Raw genomic sequence first — 20,848 nt, forward strand, 5'->3', positions numbered from 1 at the left:
TTAAAACGCTAGGCATGCACACACAGCCTTTCTCTGAAGCACGGCTGTGTGTGTGCTGCCAAAGCTCTGACGTACGCTGAGCATCTCATGTTTTACAGCTTCTAATAATCACATGCTGTTCTCCAGGGAACATTTCCTGTAAAATCCCTTCATCCTCAACTGCCCCCCCCCACCTTAAACAACAAAATGCCAGCAGAAGGAAAATCAATGCGTATAATTACTTCTGCAACTTAATAGCGAAGTTCAAATTTGTAGAATCTGCAAAAAGTAACAAATATTTCCATGTCGGGCAAAGAAGGCCAATGAGCTATTAGCTTTAAAATAATCAAACCAATAACAAGCTAAGTGCTAGCCATTTTAGAAAGAGCTGGTCTCTTCCACCTCCAATGGAAGAGACACTGACCATTGTCAATGGCTTGGGCAGCCCTTGCTATCAGGTCAAGCTGGAGCAAGTCTAACATCAATTCTTCACAACTATTCAGTCAGCTTTATTATGAACTTGTGGCATAGATGCTAGATCTTGCTCGTCCATCAAAGACAAATGAGAGTCATGTATGTTGACATATGAATCAAGGATTCCGCAACCAGCCAGTCTTAACCGTGGAAGCTTACGTGTGAGTCTAGGTAAGTTCCAGCACTGTCCAGCATGCCAGAGCTGTAGACTAGGCTGGGAAGCTGGAAAGACATTTCACTTCTTATCTTTCTGTAGCTTGTAGAAATGTAAAACTTTGGGGCTTCTCATTTGCTCAAAATAATCTGGTAGTAAGGCTCACAGATTTCACTTAACTGGGATCTATGCACTCTATAGTTCACTCAGAATCTACAACTGAAGAAGTCAGACAATGTAAGTGTGTGTGTGTGTGTGTGTGTGTGTATTACGATTTTTATTAAATAACTTTTTCCACAGAGTAAAAACAATACAAATTTTGAGTTAAAGAGAAATGGAGAAAAGTAATAGAAAAGTGAAAAAGAAATATAGGAAAAGAAGTGGAAAAGAAGGAAAAAGGAAAAAAAGAAAGAACAACAAAAAAGTGGCTTCCGGCCTTCTTAACAGCAGTTTTAAGTACATTTATATTTTGCCCTCTCTCTCTAAGGTTACATCCAAGTTTCCTTCTTTCCATAATGTAGCCTTTCTAATAATCAAATCCATAAATCATCAGTTCATTTTTTTCTTTTTTCAGCAAAAATTCATAAGGGGTTTCCAATCACTAGCAACATAAGTATTTATTCTAAGAAAAACAATGCATTGCACTGGCAAGCTGAATGTTATTGTTTGATTTATGCTGATTTTCCAATTAGTCAAAGGGAGGGATTGATACATCTCAGTAGACAATGAACAAACCTGCAGCTAACTGGAAGTTTTCCAACAGTTTTCTCAAAATACAGCATTTCTTGTTGCCCATTGCTCTATAAGACTGTTGACAGATTTGGTAGCTCTTCAAAGTGGAATATAGGTTCAATTCGTAATGCAGTTAAATCAAAACCACTTGGATTTAAGCTTTGTTCATATAAAATGACACTGATATCTAATGGGACTACATGCAATGCCAGCATGCCATCGCATTTTGCCACACACTGGCGCACACTCATGTTTTCCCTAGCAGCTAACACACTCCAGACTTCAGGATTAGGGCTTTCAGCTGGGCCCATTTTGAAGCATCTTCCTCAGCCTTATTTAACTTTTCTTCCAAGGTGCTCCTGGTGGCATACGAGGTCCCTTCTCATGTTTGCTTCCTAACAAGATTTGCCTGGTTACCAGGAAGCTTCACAAATGATTGGGGAATTACACTCATTCCGAGACTTGACACCATAATCATTTGAACAAATTATCTTAAAAGCCTGCCAGTTTGATTTTAAGATAAAAAGGGACAATACATGAGCCACAGTTCCATTAGTGGTTGATATAAGAACTGATGATAAGTACTCATCTACCAAGCTTGACATAAAATTCCCTGTCGCTTGAGTAGGGAATGGCAATCAATGAAATCCTTTAATTAGGCTAGAAGCCAGGGAAATATACCATTATTTGTATACAATGCAAGTAAATCTCAGGACATAGGTAGTAGTCCATGCGGAGGACACAATCATGGAGCACATCCTCATGGGGAAAAAAAATTCACAGAGATATTTGCCAGACTTTATACTGACAGAAGTAGAGCAAGGAAAATACAGGCTGCATTGAGTACCCACTATGCATGTACAGCCCAGATCACAGTCAGAATGGGTTGCTGCTGCATCAATTAAAAAGGCATTCCTATGTGGCAAGCAATAGTTTTAATGGAAGCTATTCCTGTCCAAGGGGTTTAGTTATTCTTCATCAGTTTCTTTGCTGAAGAAGAGCTCCACGTTGGAGAGAACTCTGCAGAGTGTTTTAAGCACGTTTGCACCATTTGTGCCGAACGCCATCCAGCTGGATCACATCTCCCATACACTGCATATCAACTGAGAAAACGCAGCAGGAGGTAGCTGACTTTCTCTTGCAGCTGCACTTGTGGGGCGACTCAATAATGGGCAAGCTGGCTTTCCACGAAGCTCACCTGCTGATGCTGATTTTCACACAGGAAAAATACTAGAACTATATCACTTTCTGGCCTAGAATCTTTCCAAGCATTTCACCACTCAGTCCCCTTTTTTTGTGAGTTAGCAGGTCAAAAAGCAACTCTACTATGGGATTAACAAATAGCTCTACAATGGTAGTACTATATCAACACAAACAAGCAGATTAGGAAGAGCTGCAAAAATGTACAGGAAAGTGCCACAGCTATATGGGCCCTACTTTTGATTTCTGACACATTTGGAATAAAACTTTTTTTCCAGGGAAATTGCCTTTTCAAAACAAGCAAGCAATGAAAGACCTTGAGCAAAAGTTCTCTCCTCAGATGTGAGACAAGACAATGAGTTTCTTTAACGCTACAGCATATCCTTTTTCGAAAAGATAATTTCTAAAAGGGGCACTATTTTTTTTTTAACACTGTAGTGCTGTTAAAAACCTTACTGTTGCAATGACCTATGATCAGAATAAAACACACAGAAAATAAAACACAGAAAAAAGAAGGCAACCATCTTCTATTACTCAGGATATGGGGTTGCTAACCACACTGAGAGCAGGACACAAAGCCAAAAACTTAGTAGAATAGATTTATTCATAATAACTCTTTCCACATTGATTTATTCATCACAGCTCTTTCCAAATTCCACAAAGTTCTCTTTCATGCTATGCTACCATCCCTTTTACTTTAACTGTTGTGCAATGCTATTTATAGAATGCAGGAGTTCCTTAAAGTAGCCATCTTCTTCTCCTTCCTTTTGCTCTTCTTCAGCCAGCTCTTCATATTCTTGGCGCAGGAGGTTGAGGGTGTGGTTGAGAGTGGGATCCCCAGTGTAAGTGTCCTTACAGAAGGTTAGCAGTACATGCACAGTCTTGAGAACCTTCTCCCGGGTGTCATGCTCTGGCATCTTCAGGAGATTCAAAATGATTGTGCACCAACCCTGTTCCACAATGGCTGGCACCAAGTTCACTTGACTGTACTGCTGAGTTTTTTCATGGACTTGATCCTCATCACCACTGTTCTTGAGCAATTGCTGCAACAAAGATTCCTAAAATGATAATTTAAGCTAAGACAACTGTTTTCCCATTATATGTATTCACTTATGTGAAGTCTGAAATCAATTCTATTTGCCTTCATAGTCAGTACCAAGATCTGTTGAATTCTTCTTTCACGAAAATGGGGGGAATGCTTTCTGATTCATTCCAACATAATGCTGGAAGGCATATTCAGATTTTGATAACTCATTTAATGATTAGGTTCATATTCTGTCTTTCACTCAAGTGCTGTCAGCAGTGAACAGAGCACTCCTTCCTCCCACTATCCTCCCCCCCAAACAACAACTGTATGATTTAGGCTGAAAGAGAGCAATTGGTTCTAAGTCACCCATTGGGCTTCCATGGCAGAGGCTTTCTGCTCCTAATCCAACATCTCAACTACTTCACCATCCTAGCTCTCTTCTTGCGGGGGCTCTGGCAAAATGAATGGTGGAAGGGTTTTCCCATTTATACAAAAACTGCTCTGAGAGACTCAGCTGATAATAAAGTACCAATTTATGAAAATGCTACTTGCCATCCAAATGCACATGGACAATAAAAGAAAGCTGGGGAAGAACCGGCAAGACAAATGAGATTGGAGAGAAAGTGGGAAGCAAGAAATCAGCCAGATTTATTGAATGACGAAAGTATAAAAAGGGAGGCAAGGACCCTTCTCTCTCTATACACACATGCACATACATGTATGTGTGTATATATAATTAAAAGCTGCTATGTCAACTTTCAGAACCTGTTGGAAATAAGTGCCTGAAGCCATTCGTTGCTGATCATCTATCAGCAATAGTGTGACAAAACATGAAAGGCAATCGTATCTATCTGAAGACCAGTCAATGAGAGATGCTTTATAGTTCCAGCATCTAATCTTGTTGGCAGAGATATTATGAATAAGGTTCCTCCCACAGGAAGTTGGGACCACCTCCTTGACATCCTTTCCCAAAGATTCAGAAAATTGTTGAGATGTGGGGATTTTAGTTGTCACCCAGTTCACCAGCAAGAGTCACTGATGTGAGATGCGCAGCCATATAAGTTATTTAAATAAATAAAAATGCAAGGTGACCATTTCTATAGCCAAACAAATTTCTTTAGACAGTTCCAACCCACAGAAAGGGGAAAAACTTCCTGGTATAATTTCTCTGCTGGATCTTGACCACTTTTCTATCATTTACAGCAGCATTTCTCAACCTTAGCAACTTTAAGATGTGTGGATTTCAACTCCCAGAACACCCCAGCCAACAAGTTGGTTGGGAAATTCTGGGAGTTGAAGTCCACACATCTTAAAGTTGTTAAGGTTGAGAAAGCCTGATTTACAGCTTACACCCCCTGCTATTTGCATGTTTTCTGGAGTGGCCCAAGCCATAAGACTTGGGCCAAAGACTTGGATGACCTATATCACTGCAAGAGGCACATGTATACCTTGGAATATCTAACGGGCCCCTTTAAATAAAGCAGCTGTTTTGATGACAACTTTCATAGTCACTGACATACTTCTGGCTGTGGTATCCCAGGACATCTGACTGCACCCATTTGCCTACCTGTGCAAAGGAATGCCTGTTCCCATATACACAACATGTCACCTTGGGAAAAAAAAGTGGAACCATTTTTTCTAAGGATTGAAATTAATTAGAACCTGCTTTCAGTCTAGTCATTTGGTGTCTTCATTCTGCAGCTTCCATGAGGATTGGGAAGCAACACTAAGTATTGGGATGAAGGAAGGAACGTGTCCTCCTCTACAGGGAACCCTCCTTACCACCACTCTTTCCACTGTAGAGTCATCCAACTCCCCTGCTAGACTGGGGGCCAATGTCAGAGTAGTAGTAAAGAGGGGCGTTGCTCTCTCCTCCTGCTCCCTAGAAATAATCTGGAGGCAGCCAAGATACTTGATTCTGTCTGCTAAACTCCCACATGGGCACTGCAAGCCAGCCATCTGGCTACACAGATGAAGGAAAAGGTTGCTCACAGCACACGGCTGCCAGATACGCAACACAATGGGGGCTGGCATTCTCTAAATAATAATAATAATTTTAAAAATACGTGCTTCACTTGGCTGCCTTCTGGGTAAATTGCTATATATGTGCTTCATTAATTAGATCCTAATCACAAGCATCTCCTTACTACTATATTATAATTAAGAAAGATTGTTTCTATGGCTTAAGAGAGAAGAAAAGTCAAATCATCGTAAATTGTATGCTGGGAGCCTGCCCTGCTCATCTCTGTTCTTAAGTCCCAGCAGAGATGCTTGACTGTGATATTTTCCCTGATGGTAATTTGCCTACAGAAGCACATGTGATCATGCTGGGCAAGAAGGAACAGTGAGTAGAGAATGAACTTGGACCCAAACCAAAGGATAAACCAAAGAATAAGGCTGTATTCTGCAGAGCCAGACAGCCATTTGGACAAGGTTCAAGGCAGGGTTGAAAGACACTTATTCAGGTGCTCTGCAAAACTTGGCAACTACCCTGTTTCCAACTTGCTATATCACCAATGGGGCACTGTAGTCCAGCAATATCTGAAGGACACACAAGTTCTGTCTTCCTTGACTACTGATAAGTTTGGCTGGGGCTTACTGAAGTTGGAATCCAAAAGCCACAGAAAGGCCACAGGTTCCCCACTGTTATAGGCAGAAAATTTGTGATTCAGCCTACAAGTCAACAAATTTATCTGAAGTAAGCCACACACAATCTCATCTACCCAACTTAATAAGAGAAGATCAGCTCTTCTGCATCCAATGAAGCCATCATTTATTTCCTTAGGCTGTGTAATCTCCCAGATTTTCAGAAGGTAATTGCCATCAATGTCCACAAACTCCACACATCTGAAGGGTACCCAGGTTGGGGAACTTTGCATTTAGTGAATGTTATTTAGTGAGAGCCATTTGGTATTGTGGTGAAGGTGCTGGCCAAAAACCAGGAGACAGTGAGTTCTAGGCCTCTCTAAGGCATGAAAGCTTATGGAATACCCTTCTCCCAGAGGTGAGGTAGGCCCCTACCCTCCCAATGTTTTGGAGGGAATTGAAGACTTGGCTCTGCCAACTTTCCTGGGGCGAGGAAAGATACAATCGACCCTGGGGATGGCTGGCACCTTGACGATGCTCCCTGAGTTTATTAACACCTAATTAACATCTGCCTCTTGGAAGTATTATAAAAGAAGTGTGTTTTTAACATATTTTAATTAATATTTATCTATTTTAATCAATTTTTATTCTGTTTTTATTGTAACCCGCCCAAGGTCACCCCACAGTGAGATGGGCAGTGACAAATTTGAAATATAAATAAAATAAAATAAAATAAAATAAAATAAAATAAAATAAAGCCACTGGGTGACTTTGGGCCACTTGCTCACTCTCTTCTCACTCCAATCCACCTCACAGAGCTGTTGTGGGCAAAACAGGAGGTAGGACTATTAGGTATGTTTGCTGTCTTGAATTATATATAAAAAAGACGGGATAAAAATCTAGCCATCATAATATGTGTATGTGAACACGTCATGCTGATGTTATGAAAAACATAATGTGTTCATTATTTGTAATGAATGTATAAGTCGGTTTAATGCAGAATGCTAAATATTACTATCCCTGTTTTTTATAAAGATTAAGAACAAACATAGGGGTGGGAAGATACTAAGCCATCTCTCTCTCTTTCTCTCTCTTTTAATGTCTTTGAGTCACTGTTGACTCCTGGCAACTGCCTGGACTAGTCCCAGTTGTTTTCTTGGCAAGGTTTTCAGAAGTGGTTTGCCACTGCCTGCTTCTAGGGCTGAGAGAGAGGGACTGGCCCAAGGTCACCCAGCTGGCTTCGTGCCTAAGGCAGGACTACAGTAGAACTTATGGTCTCCTGGCTTCTAGCCTGGTGCCTTAACTACTACCCCAAACTGGCTCTCTAAGGGCCAAATGATTAACTTTCTAGGACAGATGTAGAGGAAACCTGAGCAAACAACTATGAGCTAGTACAACAAGGTTGCTGAAAGATAATGATACAACTGGACTTCTCTAGACAGCACTGTGTCCTTTAGGTAAGCCATTTCTCACTTCTCACAATCCTATCTATAATACGGAGCTAATGGTCTTGATTGATTCTCTAGACTTCCTGTAAGGATGCAGAACTGTTGAAAGCTCTCAGTCATTCCTTAAATAGCAACCTTAGGCGGCAAGTGAGCGCTCATACACAGGGAGCCTATACTAGGCCCTTTAAAACCCAGAGAGGGGTAGAGATCTTCAAGTGCACTTCAAAAGAAAAAGAGGAAAAAAAAAAAACACGTGACAATCCCAAACAGCAAGCTAACAAGGACTGAGTATGGTAAGTAGCTGCAGAATGCCCCAGCTGGTGTTGGAGGAGTAGGGCTGGGGGAGTGGGACTAGAAGGGAAAGGAAAATGCCCTGCCTGGAGGGACTGTCTGGCTGGACTGATGAACCAGAACACTCCCCTTGGAAGGAAGGATATACTGCAACTGTTTGAAGCAATTCCTGTCTGCCAGTATGAAAAATGTTAAACATTATGCACTCCTCTTGATCACTGAATCCCATGCAAAGAATTTAATTTATTACAGCTGTGAAACTGCCTCGTCTTTTGATTGCTTTTTGCTGTTGCTGCATGATGGGTAGATGGGTAGACGATAATTGGCAATAAAGTTTAGGAGTGGTTGCCAGAAAGCTGGCAATTATCTATGCTTTACAACTTACCAGCCCTCCCATCAAGGGAGGGAAGCAACAGCGGGGGAGGCAGAAGAGGGATAAAGATCCGGGCAACGTCTTACCACCTCACATCCCCAGCGAGGTTGGCAGGCTTGCCCTTGCGCCAAGAATTGGACAAATAGGGCAGTCATCATAGCTTCCTTAGTACCTTCCTGCCATCTTGCACTCTGTCCATCCCAAAGAAATCCACATGAGAATTATTAAAATGTAACCAGATGGATCACACAAGGGTGGCACCTTTGGACAGCTCAAACACAAGTATTTTAAGCACTAAGATTAAAAGTCAGTGGGAAAGATCCCATGGCTCTTTACCTGGGTCTTCATTGGATGAGCTCCTTGCGACTTGATGCAAGAAATTCAAAGAATATAACCATTTTCTTATGGGAGAGGACTACCCATCAAATTGCTCATATTTTTCAGTTCCATCATTCCAATTTCAGAATGTCCTCCCTCCCTTAAAGGATTAAATTCTCATTCTAATGTTATTTCATTCAGATGGGTAGACTTGTGCTAATTCTGTAGTGGGTGAAGTATAACTGCTCCTCTTACCTTTTCTACTATTAAGTCGTAGAGAAGTGTCACAGTGCGGATGTACAGTATCTCCATTCCTTTCTCTGTGCAAAGATTCCTGAGTACTTGAAGGCCTCCAAGTTTGAGGAATTGTTGCTGGGCATAAGGAAAGTGGCGCAGCATCGATGACAAAGCAAAAAGAGCCTAGAAACAAAACAAACCAACCCAAATCTACAATCATGAGTTTTTTCATTTCCTGGGTCTCCTCCTTCTGCACGACGTCTTTCAGTCCCCATGCCTTGAGACAGCACCAGTATTCATTCATTTTACATATACACAACCACACTCCAGAGGGGCAACATGTAACAAAGACTATTTTTACCTTTTTACCCAAGTGAATGGTTACGGGCTCATTGTGACTTGGGGACAGGACCCTCTATTTCAAGGGAGTGGACAATCAGTTACATTCTGCCTTATGATGCATGAGCAGAAATGTAATGAATCCCCAGCAGAACAAAAGGGTGTTGGCTGGGATCCAATTTCTATGAGCAGAACTCTGTTTGCAAGATGGTATTCCTAAAGAAATATGGGGAATGTAATTTTAACCCATCCTTTTTTCTCATCTGTGGCCCTGAAAAGTTGTTCCTGAAGATTCCCCCGTGATGCAGCTCCTGAAACTGTTAGAAGAATAAGAAAAATCAGCTCTGCTTCTTTCAGAGAAAAAGTCTATTGTTACTCAAGCCCTCATGTGAAGGTTATCTAGGCAGCTGCTGAAAACAACTACCTATTTGTGCTATTTACTAGATGATTATGATGACTTTATTTCTTTAGACATAGCAAACCTCTGTTACATCAAGTGTAAATTCCACCCACAGATAGTAACAACTAATGAGGGAGTTTAGGTGCTTATTTTATTATGTACAGTCCATGACTATACCAATACAATTCATTTCTCATTGTTATTAGAGTTATCAGACTGATGCAGACTGTGCCCATAAATTTCCATATTATTGCTTATTTCTACCTCTTTAGCCTTTGAAGTTACTATCATTCCTTCTATCCTACTTTATTTTATACCACATTATTATAGTTCTTATAGTTACCATATTAATATAAAACATAGTTTACCTGCAGATTTTAGTGATATAGTGATTTTACATTTTGTGTTGTTTCTATTTTTATTTTTAGTTATTATCCTATAGTTTTACTTACATTACATAAATCTCCACTATAGTTACTTTTTACTTCCATAATCTTAATGATATTGGTATTAGTTGTAGAGTCTGAGCTAGTGTTTTAAATTTTAATCATTTCTTATAACACAACAGGATAGCTGTAATTTTATTCTTGCATGTTACATTCTGCTGGTCAGCGACTGAAATAAAATACTACTTCTAACACCCTACCTCAGGCATTTAATTTGGGCTTTATCTAAGATAAATATACACAGTTCTTGAGGGTAGTTGGCTCTCATTATTCAGTGATTTCAACTTATTTTCCTCCAGACGGAGAAGCCAAGAGAATAAGGTCTGCAACAGAGATCCTGGTTTGCAAGACTCCAGGGAGGGAGACATCAGGGTAGGCAGCAGACTGCACCCATTGGGAATTTGCTGCAGAAGTGCTGAAAACACAAGTATGAAAGAAATCCAACTCTCAGGGTGATCCAAACTCCCAAGCAGAGATAAGCCCTTTTCCAGGTTTTATTCCCATCACAGAATTAACTCAAGCTTGAACATCTGGGAATGAAAATCATCAACATGGTAGTAGTGTGTGCAGCCCTTTTGCTTGACTTTAATAATCATCTCATTAATTAGATATTAGCATCAATTATTGCTGTGGCTTTGACATTTCCCTGTAAGGCACACTAAACAGAATGTTATTAAGATGCCATTATAAGGTGGTGTCTGCAGTGAAAATCACAGACATGGATACATTTCTGGCACTCTAATCACAGAGTCAATGATGCCCCAAAAGTTAGAGTTGCACATGTCAGAATTACTGGGTTGTGATTTTTATGGTTAGCCAAACTGTGATTTGTCTGATTTTGTTAGCCCTTTGGGGTAGACCAGGTCAAGAAACGGGCATGGCAGAGATTCCAGGAATGCTCTTTATTGTAGTAAAATAGAATAACAGAATCTTGAAAGCCTATCCAAGTTCCTCTTTGTCCCATTTTATACTAAACAAAATCAAGGTGAGATCATTTTGAGTTTCTTTCTCTTGCAATCGATGGACTGTGCAATCTCTTCTCCAAGTCCCCTCTTAACAACTCACTCCTTCCTTCCCTTAACAGCTCTCTCATACCTTCCCCAAGGTCACCTCTAAAATCCTTCACACCCTTTGGCATAGCTTGTAGTATGAGCTTCACCATTATGGTTCGTAAGCTATGGTTTAAGACTTAGCATTATGTGTGAATCCAGCTGATTGTGGCTTATTCAACACAACTGTTTGGGTTTGGTTTCACAGCTCATGAGAACCCAGCCTCTCTTTTAGTACAGCGAAGGGGGAACATCTTCCCTGTGCACACCTTTCTCCTTCCCAGCTCAGTTTCTCCATTCTATTCCTTCCTGTAATTTAGTTGTTGCTTTGACTTCCACAACAAAGTAATGCGACAAGACCTCCTGAACCACAAGTCCATGAAAAATATGTCTTCACCATTTTCACAGTACCTGAATGGGGATGGGCAGGTATCTGTATCTTTCTTTCTTAAATGCTAATGCAAACACCTGCTAGTCCCAATCCCCTTATTCAGAGAAGAGCTTGAAAGGAAATGCCGCACGGGGAACCTTCCAGCCAACCTCTTGCCAATCTGCATCCCAAAGTGCTACCTCCTAAGAGTGACTCAGCTCAGGTTAGCCAAAGATTAGTGTTTCCACCTGTTTTCATTCTGCTTTCACTCAAGGATCATCATCATCATCATCATCATCATCATCATCATCATCATCATCATCATCATCAATTAAATGTGTATGCCACCTAACTCTCAATGACTCTGGGCAGCTCACAGCACTCAAAGAAAGATATTACAATCAAATCAACAAAACATAAAAGATAAAGATAAAAGATGGCAAGCGTGATGAACAAGGGGTCTCATTCTCCCTCGCCAAAGGCCTGGGTGAAGAGCCAGGTTTTCACCACTCTTCTTTAGAAGAGTGGGGGCCATCCAGATCTCAGGGGGAGCCTCATTCCAGAGGGCAGGCACTGCTACCGAGAAGGCGCACTTCCAGGCTCCTGAGAGATGACATTGTTTAGTCAAAGGAACCCGGAGCGTGACAGCCCTGCAGGATCGAATTGGCTGGGCAGATGTTATGGGAGACAGGCGGTCCCTCAAGTAACCAGGCTATGAACTATATCACCATCAAGTAAATATCTTGTAAAGTCCTCTTTTCGCAGCTGCTTCCCATTCCTTTTATTGCATTTGCTGGTGATATCTGCCTACCTGCCACCTTTTACATTTTTTACAGCTGTGCATAAAGTCTTTGGTTTTTTTAAGGCCTTATTGGGGGGAGGGATGGAAAGGGAGTACAACTGTCACAATGTTCCAATCAAAACTTTATGTTCCAGCTTGCCCCCTTCCTAACCTAGGAAGTTGTCTGACTGTACAAATATCAGTGAAAAAACAATAGTGCCCATAGAATAAAGTTTACTAGACGGTACTGCACCCTTGGATGTTCAATACCTTATGCAAAAGCTGGGTTCAGAAATATCATGGCTCTGATCCACTTTGTTAGCCTCCCCTGGCTGAAACGGAAAGAATTAAAGCCAGTCTACACATCACCTAAGAAGCTGCTTCTGCCCAAAAGCCATGCAAAGCCTCGGTTTACTGAAAAACTGTAATCGTCTGGTTAGCGCCACCTTCTGATGGGGATTTGGGGAGCCACCCTGCAAAAGGGGCTAGGACATATTAAAAGATTGGGGTGATGAGGAATAATTATGAATGTGATTGTCTTTAATTAAGTGAATTATCTGTGCAATTACCACACACACACTTGCATTACAATTGAGCAAAGCCACCAAGTCACCCCCTCCTTCTATCCTTCATATCATTCATACGCAAGAGTCTTATTTACAAAAAAAGGAGCAGGAGACAGGTCGGGGGGTGTGCTGGGAATTTGCGACTGGCAGACAGAGGATCTAGAGGGATATAAGCAACTGCACTTGAGCCCAGGCCATAAGATATGTTTTACAAACCACAATATGCCGGGCCACAGCCAAATAATTGACTGTAGGGCTTAATGCAATACATGAAGCCAGTCTATGTCTTACAGAGCTTCCAATGGTGCAAAGCTTCCTTATTCAGACCTGATGTTGCTTGAGTCATCAGGGTGGATACAAATTCTCTATCCAATCCGCTGTGCTAAAAGTTAGAGTAATGAGAGGGCAATCAATACAGAAGTGGCTTAGAGAATATAGACTAGAAGCCCTGGGCCATTAAAAACATCCTACCATCTCCATCGGGCACAGTGGGATGAGAAGGCAAAGTCTCAGCTAATGAATCTTCTTCCTATAGAGTTTCTTTATACAAGGACAGGCAGAAAGAAAATGTAATTAGTCAACCCAAATGTGTGTGAATAGGCCCGAGGCCATTGGCAAGCACAGAAGCCCCGCAGAGCCTCTTTGCTCAAGGCTGATCCATAAAATCAATGGAAGCATGAGGAGATATCTTCTACAGCACGCACACACGCAAATGCACCATTGACGGCTGGCCCACTTGAAGCAGAAGGGCCATTATTATTCCTTTCCAAGTGAGCAATGGGCAGACGAAAGGAGACAAATTATCCAGTCCACCATTCTTCCCTCTAGCACAAAGGCAGAACATTTTGTAAGATTACCAGTTTGTTCAGCAGAGTTTCCAGGAACGTGCCATAAACATTTTCTGCAAGTGCAGAGTTCTACAATGGTCTGCCTTTAGATGGAAGGAATTCTCCCTCAGGAAGCATTTTGCTCATACGCAAGCATATCCATCAGTCTTGTTCCTTTTTCTGTGGCGCACAAACATCTAGAGAAACTCAGAACTTCAAACACAGCTTAAGGCAAGGATATTCAGAGGCAGCCTTGTTAAAAGGTTGACAGCATGATCCTGATTAGAGCAGGCCACATTGCGTTACGAACCCACATAAGAGCAGTGACCTATTTACCAGACTAGGATTTGTGGCGGACCTTGAAGCACTTGAAGCCAAAAAGAACGGCAAAGCTGCACACTGAGGAAGAATCACTAGAGCATGTATGCCAGGCAGTGAGCAGATAGCTGAAGAGCCAATAAAGCCCCAACCTCTATCCCAGTCAGTCAGCCAAGGGCATTTTTCAGAACTTTGCTCCTGGTGAAAACTTCAAATCTTGGTCACTGCCAGAGGTAAGAAGCAAGTATCTCATCCTCTCATGGGGTCTACTTCTGTTTTTGTTAAGGTGTAGATATTCAGGCTGGCCACTAGGATGTTAGAGCTAAGCAAGACAGTCTGCTCTAGCATTCTCTAGACCAGACTCAGGGAACTTCATTCCCCCTTTAAAAGAATTTCGTGCCACAATACTATCACCCAAGCCCACCCTAGGGTGGGAAAAGCCAACCCAGTGAAGAAACCGTTCAGACATTATTTGTTCTTCACCATTATTCCAGGAGAATGGGGATGATCTTTAAGGGCCACAGACGATGCTGAACAGCCATAGGCACTTGTCTTCATCATCTTAGACTTGTTTCCCCTCCTTACCTTCTCAATCTGATATCCTAATACATTCCTGCTTATGATTTTAACTCCTTCAACTCCACCAGCTCCCCTTCTACTATCTGAAGACCCTGCTGCCTCAAGAAATATCTGTTCTTTCTCTCTTGTCTTTGCCATACACATAGAGCTGCCTCCCATAACACCTTCCCTGTTTCATTCAGACCCTACCCCACTCCATCTCCTCTTGGTCCGTGAAGCCTTCAGTACAGTGTCATGATTTCCCTGACTCTACTGCAGGGGCAGGTAACTTGATAACTTTCAAATGTGAATTCACAATTCCTTTGCTCTGCAACAGAGTTAGAATTTAACTGGCTCTGCTGTCCAATGATGTGTGAATCCATAGGCATCTGGGCATCCAGTCCAGAAGGACTGCAAATGCAAAATGGCTAAATGTCAGTAGAAAGAAGAGTGATGGGGGGGAGAATGTGGCTTTGAGCAATATCTGTACTAACTTACATTCTTAGATAAAACACCAGAGAGCTTCCCATCATGCAGACTGGGTATTTCCAGTCCCTGCTTTTCCCTGAAAACCTTACCCAATGACGATGTTGTGGAAACCCAAAACCTCGTAATGCAAAACTTCAGTTGACTTAATAAAGACACAACCTTGTATTTATTCATTTTCTCCTGGTTACATGATTTCTATTGCTTTTTATTCATTGAGATAGCTTGTTCTACCTTATTATAGCAGATGTGACTTTCCCAAATCAAAATGGAATCCACAGAAAGGATGGGCTACACTAGGATTTTTGCATGTGTTGAAAAAATGATCTTGTTCAAGGATACCATACTCAGCTTAATTTCATTCAATCAACATTCAGCATCCCCATCCTTACAGCATTAAAACAAAGCACAGCTTTCTCTTTATAAGATTAGCGTAAATGCTATATTCTGACTCTCCTTCTCTTCAATGTTGATATGAATTCAATTGTCATCACCTCAACTAAAACAGAATTCCATCCTCCTAAAGTGAATAATAGAGAGTTAGCACTGCTTCTTTATCTTGACAATATGACTGTACTCTCTTTAAATCAGGCTGGTCTTCAGAAGTCATTTCTGGGCCCTTTTTGAAGGGATTTAGATGCTATCAACATCAATGGCAAATAAACAATAACAATACAGGCCTGGTTTCATCCTTCAAATACCCTGGCATATTATTTTAATCTTCTGGAATCTGGTATGAACAAACTATATTTCTGATAAGACCAACAACAGTGCTAAGGCCATATTGGATTTCTTTCATATTAAAGGAGGCAAGTATCTATCAGTTGCCATAAAACTTTTTAAAGCCAAATCCATCTCCCAGACATTTTATAGCTTTCAGGTGTGACAATATACAGTAATAACTTAAAAGTCCTTAGATACTATCCAGTCCAGATGCCTGCTATTTTGCATACCTGCTGCATTTTGAACAGAGCAATCTGCTTAGAAACTTGGGTGATCCCACTGGAGTCTAGGGTCCCCTTATGCCAGTTCTGCTCCTGGCTTAACTTCACTCTTCCAGTGATTCGCTGGCTGCCACAGCCTATACTGACAATCTTCCTCTTCCTGGAGAACCAGAATCCAGAATAAGTGCAGCTTCTTGTGCCAAGCACTGTTGGCCACAGCCAACAAGAGTTGATGGTCAACAATTCTCAGCAAGAGCTGGCCAACAAGAATTGATGCTACCCTTTGGCAGCAGGTGTTCAGTGTAACTCTCCAGGTAGTTTAGGGTGATCTAAGTAACCTGAATATAAACAGGGAATATCAGCAAATTACCTACTTCGCATTACCTGTTCAGTATACTGTAGAGTTCTCTCTTTGGCCTGCTTTAATGTCTTACCCTAAAGGGAAAGTATAACAGTACCCCTTTACTGAATGAACTTGCCCTTGTGACTTGGAGGAACCTGAAACTCTAGCCCACTGCTTCTTTGTGGTATTTTTTATAGCAATGTGTGCCCTAACTCCACCTCCTAACCAAAGCTCCATCTGGTCTGGGGATGACTATTTGTTTTATATTATCAGACTAGATTAACATTGAGAGTTAGGTGGCATACAAATTTAATAGATCATCATCATCATCTCCAGAACAGTCACAAAATTTCTTACAGCTGCCATTCCTTTACACATGAAAAATGTATTAAATGTTAGGATTTTATAACTATGTTAAAAAAAGAAAAGACTGAGCTTTTAATGTCATTTTATATCTTTTTGTCACATGCGACTGATCACTGACTGCAATAAAAGTTATGCATAAACAGAGATCTGGGATGCAAAAATCCAGGTGACCACAAGGTGGAAGCAAAGAGAGTGTTCTGTCTCTCTCCATTGGCAACTAGTGATCATCCAGATTTTGCAGCCCAGATCTGCTAGCTCTATTCAGCAAAGGAGGCATGACCTTTTTAAATTTTAGGGATAATCTGATATTACCACTTTTTGCAGAGCCGTAATAATAATTCAGCCTTGGATATTTATGTTCCTGTACAGAAGGCTATGAACATTGTAGTACAACATTCAATTCTACACACTTTCCCCTCAGTACCTTTTTCTTTACTGCCAAAGACTGATCTGTAGCCAAAATAACCAGCAATTTTTGTAAAGCACCTCCTTCAATTGCTGCAACTTGCACTCTGGGGTTGCTGGGAAGAGAGAAAATAAAAACTCATTAGAGTCAAAAACACCTCAGCATCCTTTAAACCTTACTGCAATCTGCCTTCCATAAGAAATAACTATGTCAGGGTAAGGATATTTTTTTAACAATATATTGCAAGGCTAAAAACGAATATGAAGCCCTGGAGAGAGATCCTACTGCAAAACAGCATGTATGTTGGTTTAGCTTCACAAGTCGCCACCTGATGGAGCAATCTGACAATATGAGAAATACAATGTCATTTCTTAGCAAGCTAGGGATACGCAAAGTAGTTCCTGGACAAACTGTTCTGTGCACAGTGCAGCTGCTTTCAGGTGGCTGATGTCTGAACCAAAACAGGCAATTTTGGTCCAGATAGGGAATGAAATAAGGCTGTTTGGTTCTGAATATGAATCAAATTGTCATTCTTCCTGGCAGAAGTGTTTTTGGGGAGTGATGTAAGGGCAGGAAAAAGTCAATGATGAAGCAACTAAGGGAAAGGCAAGGGAGAGAAGTTGCTGGGAAGGCAGCATCAGTGCCTTTCCTCCCCTCATCCCACCCCACCCCACCCCACCCCACCCCACCCCACCCCACTTAGCTGCTTCCTCAGACTGTTGAGATAAGCCATGCTGGGAGCTACTAAGCAGAGGAGGGGAGAGAGAAGGCAATGCATATGAGCTTTGTCCTACTCCTTCCATAAAATTCTTTGCAGGTTTTGTTTTGGCTAATTTATATCCTATGGTCAAGAGCAAAAGTTGGCCTACATAAGGATCAGTCTTCATTTTATCCATACAATAATAACCCAATGAAGTCAATTAGCCTAAGAGAAAATGATCAGCTCAAAGTCACCCAGAGGGGCATCATGGGGCATTATCTTCAGCTAGAGATGGTTCCAAAATTAAGGAAGGTGATCAAACCTGGAAACGTTTAGGTGGGTATTATAAAAAGAAGACTTCAACACTTCAAGATGAGACTATTCTCTATCTATGAAGCTATTCAACAATTGGGCTATCAAATCTGGGCTGCAAATCTCCACGTAATCATGAGATGACAGCAATTTTGTTTCTGCCAACCATGGCCCATCCAGAATGGTTCATCAGAACTTCCATATGACAATGTGTATTTCAGATTCTAAAAAAAAACCCATTTTCTGTTTCATGCACATGTCTACAGGAAGTGTATGTACACATCTACTAAAATCAAGCAGATGTACTTAAATGACAAGGAAACTTGATAGGTTTAGTATGTTCCTTTATTAAAAAAAATAATATTGCCACAATAGGATTCTAGTTCTTTTAGACTGTATTAAAATCAAAGAGCTTGGTTTTATCTTCTAGATCAGGATGGCAAAAGATCAAAGTTCATATCCTTTTGGACCTTATCAAGGAGAATAGCCACTTTGAGAACTATTCAATTTCTTCCTTTTCTTCTTTCGCTGTTTCCATATAAACTGATGTATGAAACTCATAATCTACCATCCTGAAGCTACATCTCCTGAGCAGCTACTGGCACTAACTGTGTCTTAGTAATCCTGAACTACACTTCTTGGTCCTAACCTTAACTGTAAATTGTGGATTAGTAATACCAAATCCTGATTTTGCTGTGTTATGTTAAAATGGGGGAGAATAAAATTGAAAATCACAATCACACTCCAAGGAAATTGAGGCATGGATGAGAGCTCTCTATGGCAGAGGTGCTGTTGCTTTTCCTGATCAGTTCAGGAATATGACTTACTTCCATGTCCATTGACAACCAAGCCTAGCCTATCTTGGAGGCAGAAACAGCTTTATCAGTGTCTTTTACCTTTAAATCTGCCCAGTGATCTTCACTGGCAAGATCAATGTCAATATCCTTGCCAATCTGGAAGACATGCCTATCTCTACTGCAAATATGCTTGGTTTGTCAATCTGAAGTTCAAAATCTTAGTTCTGCCTCTAAACTCAATTTTAGCTCCTTGATCTGGTTACCAGTGACTGGTAGAACTGTTATAAGAATTACCTGCATTCTGTAGACAGCTTTAGACAGAAATACCTTCTTTTATGTTGGTAGGATGTTACTATAATTTATGTAGCACTCTCTATGAACTTGGTACAATGCAGGTTTGTATCTCATGTGGTTTACAATCTGAATGTAAATATGGGAAACAGCAAAGGAAAATGATGGGAATAAAGGTTGAAGGAAATAATATACAATTATTTTGACTGCATGCATCTCTGCTTTGTTACAATAAGGTATTGGTTCTTCCAAAGATTTCTATGAAAAGATGTCTTAAGTACAGATTCAGGGAGGAGTGTTGTATAAACAGAACCGGAGAGGTAAAGAAGACAGATGTCCAGGTTAAGAAGCAGAGTTTTCACTGGTGAGGCAAATATTTGGAAAGTTTTAGAGGGAGATACAGCATGTTTTGGTGGCAGATTGAATGGGAAGGGACCAAGGGGATAGAAAGGTTGAAGAGGAAGCCACAGTTTCATGATGCATTGACAGACTGGAGGATGATACTGTTAAGAGTTAAAGAGACACATTTCTTGAAAACTTTACATAAACCTCCAATGTCAGTCAAGATATAAAGATAGCACACATGAAATAAAGTTCAACTCTGGGCATGCAGTGAGATGCCACGATTATGTTGACTTCTCTTCAAAGGAAACACTCTTCATTTTCATTTGGAGAAAAACGACAGTGGAAAGGGGAAAAAAGCCATTTTGTATAGCTAGCAGTGCCAAATAGCACGCAAAGATAATATTGCAGTGCCATAAACATATCAAGACAATAAACAATGAATGGGTATTGGGGAATAAGTTAGCAAAAACAGCAACGCAGTAAGAGGAAAGAACCAATGACATGATATCCTGGGTATGAAAGGTACTTTAGCCATTTTGGCTGAATTTTTGTAGGTATTACAGTAACTTTTATGAATAAAACACCTTTCCTGTATTCTAGGTACTGCTTTAAACAAGGTAATATCTTCCCTTGCTCTCTTCCCTCAGCTTCATTTCACAGATTATTCCATTAATCTGCCCACTCTATATCACATCTGTTGACTTTTTCTTTTTTAATTCAAGCTCATTTTCCACATCTCCCTGGCCTTTTCTGTTTCCATCAACATGATGTTATTATTAAAACATAATAATCATCTTTTAGGGCTAAGCCTTTCAGATCAAGAAGAATAGATATTCCCTCCATAAAAGCCAGAGCATAACAATTCAGATGCTATTTCCCTCAAGGATTATAAATGGGTCAAATTCTCCCTAGCTAGTACTGAAGAAAAAAAAAATAACATGACATTTATTTCCTGGCTTTTTCCTACAGAAATCAAAGGTGACCACAGGAGGGTTCCAGGACTCAGAGCTGCTAAGCTTCATGAAGGTTGCTGCATCATGCACCTTCAGACCATACAATAGCTTTGATGAGCCAGATAGATCATGCTGACTTCAATTAGAATGCAAGGAAAGGTTACACTCTATAGGACTCTTTCACATAGATAAAAAGGAAGGGAGGGATATTAAGAGCGATATATCAAATTATGCATGATGTAGAGATTTTTTTTCCTTTTCCTTTTTCATGCTACAAGAAGCACAAAACACCCAATGAAGCTAAGCGGTGAAAGATTCAGGACCAACAAAAGGAAGAACTTATTTACAGAGCGCAATGCTGATTACAGAATCCACTTCTACAGCTAAGTGATAGCAACCAACATAGCTGGCTTTAAAGGTTTGATTACATGT

General features: G+C 40.7%; 1 protein-coding gene across 5 annotated transcripts in view; it reads right to left on the bottom strand.

Annotated features, from left to right (window-relative positions):
* Nucleotides 1–848: 848 nt before the first annotated feature.
* The window catches only part of SIL1 (SIL1 nucleotide exchange factor), a 40,686-nt gene continuing 20,686 nt past the window's right edge, over nt 849–20,848 (bottom strand). For 4 of the 5 annotated variants that reach the window (XM_088135117.1, XM_088135141.1, XM_088135131.1 and 1 more), the window contains exons 8-10: nt 17,037–17,133; nt 8,838–9,002; nt 849–3,597 (exon numbers count right to left, since the gene is read on the bottom strand). In XM_088135117.1, coding sequence (XP_087991243.1) covers nt 3,232–3,597; nt 8,838–9,002; nt 17,037–17,133 — 628 coding nt within the window. In that variant the 3' untranslated portion in view covers nt 849–3,231. The remainder of the gene's footprint in view (nt 3,598–8,837; nt 9,003–17,036; nt 17,134–20,848) is intronic. The other variant, XM_088135124.1, reaches the window with a different exon arrangement.

This window comes from Python bivittatus, unplaced genomic scaffold, assembly GCF_059951505.1.
Source record: "Python bivittatus isolate LINGU-HERP-01145 unplaced genomic scaffold, Pbiv_v1 ctg000020_np1212, whole genome shotgun sequence".
Taxonomy (NCBI): Eukaryota; Metazoa; Chordata; class Lepidosauria; order Squamata; family Pythonidae; genus Python; species Python bivittatus.